The sequence below is a fragment of the Capsicum annuum genome, chromosome 11 (genome assembly GCF_002878395.1).
Source record: "Capsicum annuum cultivar UCD-10X-F1 chromosome 11, UCD10Xv1.1, whole genome shotgun sequence".
Lineage (NCBI taxonomy): Eukaryota > Viridiplantae > Streptophyta > Magnoliopsida > Solanales > Solanaceae > Capsicum > Capsicum annuum.
This window is the reverse complement of record NC_061121.1, coordinates 149,990,904-149,997,278: the sequence shown is the minus strand read 5'-3', so window position 1 is coordinate 149,997,278 and position 6,375 is coordinate 149,990,904. Positions and strand designations below refer to the sequence as shown.

At 34.6% G+C, this 6,375-nt stretch overlaps 1 protein-coding gene across 1 annotated transcript; it reads right to left on the bottom strand.

Annotated features, from left to right (window-relative positions):
- Nucleotides 1-892: 892 nt before the first annotated feature.
- LOC107848578 lies at nt 893-6,175 on the bottom strand. Its single transcript, XM_016693369.2, has 7 exons — nt 5,673-6,175; nt 4,293-4,439; nt 3,884-4,018; nt 3,031-3,150; nt 2,816-2,902; nt 1,619-2,064; nt 893-1,335 (listed from the first exon to the last, which is right to left on the bottom strand). Coding segments are annotated over exons 1-7 (1,323 nt in total). The 5' UTR covers nt 6,060-6,175; the 3' UTR covers nt 893-1,334.
- Between the last annotated feature and the right edge of the window lie 200 nt (nt 6,176-6,375).

The following is a 6,375-nucleotide window of genomic DNA, read 5'->3' as shown; positions in this document are numbered from 1 at the left end:
TTTTTTCCCTAAAAAAATTGTGTAGGACTCCTAATTAAAAATTTGTCATATTACATTTAATCTCTTTTAGTTATGTGATTCATTTTTCTTTTTTCTTTTTGTATCCTATATATTTGAATAATAATTTAATAATAATTATTTTAAAAAGGGTGAAAAGACAATTTTGTCTATTGCGGAGTGTTTTAATGAAGGGCTAAAAGTTCAAATCACTTATATTATATATATATATATATATAATCACAGGATTTGAGGGTAATTCTGTCATTTTATAGTTTTATCCCAAGAATAAATTATGTTGGGATTGTTATATCACCATATGTGTGGAATAACTTATCCCAGTACTATTTATTAATTCTGTAATAAGTTATCCTGAATATTGACAACCAAACGGAGCATCAAAAATTTTATTCCGAAATTATATACTTTAGTACCTCACACCAAACAACACCTAAGTAACCAAATGATAAGGATTAATACATCGAAAATCTTCTTAAACTTGTCATCAAATTTTATTTAAACACTTGAATTATGATTTGTTCCAATTGAATACTTAACTACATAATAAAATACTCCTATCATACACTAATAGTTCAAAAAACCTCTGGACCTCTGGCCCCTGTAATCAAATGTCAATACTATAGCTAAGTTAAAAACATAAAATATGTCACTTCGTTTAGTTCTAAAGCAGTAGTCTCAATAAACCGAAAAGCCTAAAAAATGTTCCAATTGAAGCTAATGTGCATAATTAAATGAGATGAGATATTTTATGCAGTTAATTTAAATACCTAAATAGATGATTGAGAGGACATAAAGGTTTTTCAAAAATTTGAATCGAAAATATATAATAGAAATACTATTATGTATTCAAATACTCAATTGGAACAGGCCAAAATTCAAGTGTCTGAATGAAATTAGTTTATAAGTTTAAGGGACTATCAATGCATTAAGCCAAATAAAAATGTGTTGTCAAAAGGTGCATGCATACACTTCGGAAGCAAAATGTGTCATGTCATAGCAATACATAGGAAGCATAACTGCTAGTTCAGGCGACATCCCAAAATTGCAGAATTGACATATTTCCTCTTTGCTATGAATATAACAAGAAGTCTAACTAAATATAAGATTAATCACATATCGCTTTCAATGTTACTCTACTATTTTACTACCAAAATATAATGCTGTCCATTTGGCATCTTTGTCAAAGGAAATGATGGAGGTGCGAAGCAGCCATAGAAGTTGATGAAGCTACGCTGAAGCTCTTTCACGTTCAGATATCAGGCCAGCAGCTTCTACTTTTCACATCCTATTCTACTTGTAAAATTTACGTCTTATAGCCTGATGAAAGGGATGAAAAATTAACCACAACAAGAAAAAGAAGAAAAACTAATGTTAGTGTTCCATGTTTAATGAGTGTTGTGCCTTTGCTCTCTATATAATAACTCATATGCTACATAGGTTTCTCTTAATCATTCAGTAACGCTTTTGGTAATACTATATTCGTGGAAGTCAGTATACAATTTAAAAGTGAGCATAGGGTCTTTAGAGGGACAAAAGACCAAGTGTTTGAAAGTTAAATCTATTTAATGCAGTCTCATGAGTTAGAAACAGAAGTACTTACTAAAGCCAACGTTTTTGTGCAACTGCATCCTTCGACTTAGCAACAGGAGGTCGACTCTGCCTAGATTCTGCACTAATAGATGATTCCTGCTTTGGTTTCAATCTGGAGACTGAATCCAGTGTTTGATTCAATGATTTCTCCGTTAAGGGGCTTACTGGTCGTGACTTTGGATGTCTGTCTTTTGGTTTCACTAATAAAGGTAAGCTTTCAACCTGCTCCTGTTTCTGGTTTTCCCTTAAAGTATTTTCATTGTGATAAATGCTGATGTCCTGACTAGCCAAAAGAGGTTGAGCTATTCTCCTAGGGGAGCTATCTGAATCTGAAGACGAAGGGCTAGTAGTATTGTCCATATCATAAAGGATATTGTCTGTCAATTGAGGAAGCTGAACCCCCTTTGAGCTTCTTGAAGAGAAAGATGGTCTTCTAAGTCTTGGTAGATTCACAACCTGTTAAAAGCCAAATTCAATCATAAAGTACAAAAACCTGATTATAAGCTTATGCCAAATATGGTTCACGCTTTGTGCAGACCTAATAAACAAAATTACTAGTCGAACGAAAAAAAACACAGCCACGTGTACTTAAGCTCCTGCTATACAAGGGGCCGGGGAAAAGGCTGAATAAGTCAATAAATTTTAGTGGAACATTAAGTTTAAGAATTCTGTTTTCAAGAATTCAAATATACTTCAAGAAAATATACTGCCGAGATTAGACCGTAATTCAGTTTACAAGACCACTTTTTCACAGGCATCACAACATGGATCAGTAGGTATATATCATGATGGGGACATGAACCAAAAGTAGAGTAGATCAAAATTTTCGCCACAGCTAGTAACAAAGTTTGTAAAATAACTAGACAGCATTTTGTTGGAACAAGTTCTCTTTTTTTTTTTTCTTTTGCTTTTTTTCTTTTGTTCATTTCTTACTTTGGTTATACCACCCATTCTGTTTCAGGTATTACTATAACCTTGTTAACCATTCATTATCTTGAGCCGGGGGTCTATTGGAAACAACCTCTCTATTTCTTCGGAAGTAGCGGTATGGACTGCGTACATTTTACCCTCCCTAGACCTCACTTGGTGGGATTACACTGGGTTTGTTGTTGTTGTTGCTTTTTTTTTTTTTTTGTAATTTTCGACAAGTTCTTTCACATATACAGACAGATAGAGTCTTCTAGCATTTGTTAAGAGACATCATTACCTTCTGCTCTAAGATTAAAACATCTTTCTTGAGTTTTGTTATAATCATGTTCTTTCTGCGGATGATATCTTCCAGCTCTCCAGTCCTCTGTTAGAACAAACCAATGGGACAATTATAAGTAACTGTAAGACTGGTATTCACCACATTGTTTTGTACAAAGAGCAGCACACATTTCTTCTTTAATATTATATAAAGAAACATACATGCTACAGTACCTTTGCACCAAAAGCTTCTGATGATTGAAGAAAAGTAGATAACTCCTTGATGATGGCATCTTTTTCTTCACATTCCTTCTGGAGATTATAAAAATCTTGTTCAACTGCTGAAGAGTTCAGCTGAAAGGAATAACATATGTTGCAAATTAGATCACAATGACCGGGAATCATTTCTTGTCTCTCTAAATTAGTTCAATTCCTAACTTATTTGGGTAAAATCTCTTAGAGTCAATTTGTTGAAATACAATCAAAGCATAAAATCAAAAGATATAACTATCATAGGTGGAGAGAGTTATTCTTGAATTTTCATGCTCACTGAACATATTAGGTCCTCAGTAATGGCTTAATCTATAGATAAAGAGCTCAATCATGGCAAACTAAAGAACTTAAATCATGTCTATACCCTTGTTTCTCAACAAAGAATGTGCAACTTCTATGTCTCATCAGTAAAGATTTAAAAGACACAGTTTACACAGTATGTAAACAGTGGTTACCATTAATAATTATCTGTACAAGGGGAAAACAAACCAATGAATAATAGCTTGCAAATTTGTCCACTGTATCAATCAAACAACAAGAAGCCTACGTCCAAATTTATCCTCCCTTAGAAATTCTGGCTGCATGATACCAAAATTCCAGGATATCCAATCTCAAGAAGTGCATATTCACCCGTTCGGAAACTTTTTTCTTTTCTCTTGGAAAGTGAGGTCATCTAATTTCTTAGACATGAGTGTTCATAAGATGAGAAATTCTGATGTGGGATACACTATTGGACAACAAAAGATTCACATATAAGTAAAGCTCAATGCTAGTTCTTTGCATAATTGACAAATCTAATAGATATTGTAGATACCTGAATATCTATGGAGGAAGTCACACTAGCAGCCCAATCTGACAAATCAGACATACGCCGTTCCTCTGGTTCAATCTGATCAGCTCCTGGAGGCATTTTAAATTGAAGCATCTCTTCTCCCTTGATCATATTCCTCTAGTTAAGAGGAAAGAAATGGTAAGCACTGGAATCCAGTCCCAAAGGAGTACAAAAATTAACAACAACTACGCCTCAATTCCCTACTAATTGGTGTTGACTATTTAACTCCTCTATATCCATTCCACTCTATTTGGGCCTCTTCATTCTAATATACTTCTATATAATTTTCTGCTGGAGGCATTTCTTAACTAATCACCTCCTCTTCGGTGATCAGAACTGACTTGCAGAGAAATAGTACAAGGGCCTAATTGAGCCTGTCAGGATTGTTTACCTCCTTAAAGCTGTTGGACTGATTCAAGTGTTGCTCACAAGAAAAACATCCATATGTATCTGCTGCGGTCTCTGGCTGATCCTTGAAATAGTTAACCTGTTCACATAATGTGTCCAGCTTCTGTTGCATGCCTAAGAGCACTTGATCCTGGACACAATAGAAGAAGAAATTGTGAAACCTGAAGATTCTACTAAACTCGTTCAAACACAGTTTCTGTCCCATTTAGAAACATCCATATGTAACAACATCACTAAGGAACGGATTATACTATAAAGTATCAATGCAGGTTAACCTATGATAGCAAACCATTTTACCAAGTTACCAGTAACCAGATAATGTTTATCATAGGGATTTATTTGTAATTTCCCTAGAGGTGAACCTAGTTGTTATTCACTAACAATATTATTGTACACACTTTCATGAATTTCAAGAAGAATACAAATATATTTAATTACTCAACTTTGAAATCTGATTAAATGTTTTTCTATCAGACAAACTTTCAACCATTAACCTCCTACAATACTGATATAAGATACATTAGTGAATCAACACCTCATCATCTAATTTGGAACAAAGGCAGAACTTGATTTCAGTTAATAATTTTCACCTTTTGGACAATAATTTTTAAGAAAATAAGTGAATTTATTTTGCCTAAGCGGAAAAAGCTAAAAATGCAAGAGGAAATAAAACAACATTCCCAAAAGTGGATTTTGAGAAGGGTAGAATGAACATAGACCTTATGTATACCTTTGCAGGCAATGTCGGAACTAGGAATTGCACTAAAGGTATTCGAAATATGAAGAAGTAAGCATATAAAAAAATCGAGGGGGTTCAACATTGGCAGGTATCCTGTAGAATTAGTCAAGATGCACGCAAGCTGGCCCGAACACCACAGTTATAAAAAAAAAACAGTGTACTGTTCCGCCGAAGGGAGTTCGGCTCGGAAACAAGAGGAAATAGAAGAAAAAAGAAAACCAGGATTTTCCGGAGTAGAAATGCTTAACTAAATCTCAAAACCTTTTTAAATTACCAAATCAAATTACTTCCTCTGTCCCAAATTGAGATGACACATTGATTAAGAAAAATAATTAATAACATGGCTAGTTTACGTTAAATGATGTTTACAATTTAATTTGAAGAAAAAGTAATTAATGCAAAGGGTAAAACATGAAAATAAAATTTGTCTTGCCTTGATTAATGAAAAAAATAAATAAAATGGAAAATCAAATTAGAAAATTTGAGACCGAGGGACTACTAATGAAGACAATAAGTCATAACAGCAGCATTAAACACTTAACAATATCAACCATAAATAAAACTATTACTTTGCGCAATAAAGGAAGTACACAAAACCCCATTACCAAAAATAAAACAACTAACCCTAAGTTCAACAGATTTCTTCAGCCGACAAATTTGTTTTTTCTTTTTGGAATTAGCAGCGGCAACGGCAACAACAGCAACTACAAGAATCCGATGAATGGGGCTAAAGAGTTCCCAAGCGACAGCTTCTTCAGGGTTTAAGCCGCCGCCAATTTTCCTAGCAGAACTTGCTTCCTCTGCGCCAATAAGCCTTCCTTGAAGAGACACCCATGCAAGTTGCCTTTTTGCTTTTATGAGTTGGCTCGGCTGAGAATAGCAACTCGAAAGCCGCCGAGGAGAAGGCGGAACTGATGGAGTGAAAGGTGATAATGACACTAAATTTGGCTGCGGCTGTGTGTAAAAAGCCGAGCCGGGCATAAAAGCTTCATCTTCGTCGGGTGATTCCATGGAGGCGAAGATACAGGAGAGGAGAAAGAGAAGGGGCGTGATTTTTGTTTAGTTTATTTTTTTATACGCTTTCTGTGTTTTTGAATTTATATTTGAGAGGGAATAACAGGAAATGTAATGAACGTGGGAGAATATACACGCGGCATTTGGATTTGCCTAGCTGGATATTTTGGATTTAGGTAGCCGTTGTGGATTTTTGAATTTTGAAAAGCTTGGCATTTTGTTAATGGGCTTGTTTGGAAAGCCATCCTGATAAATGAATTTGGTGTACACTGTCCGACATATTTGATTGACAGGTAATTATGGGCGAATCTCA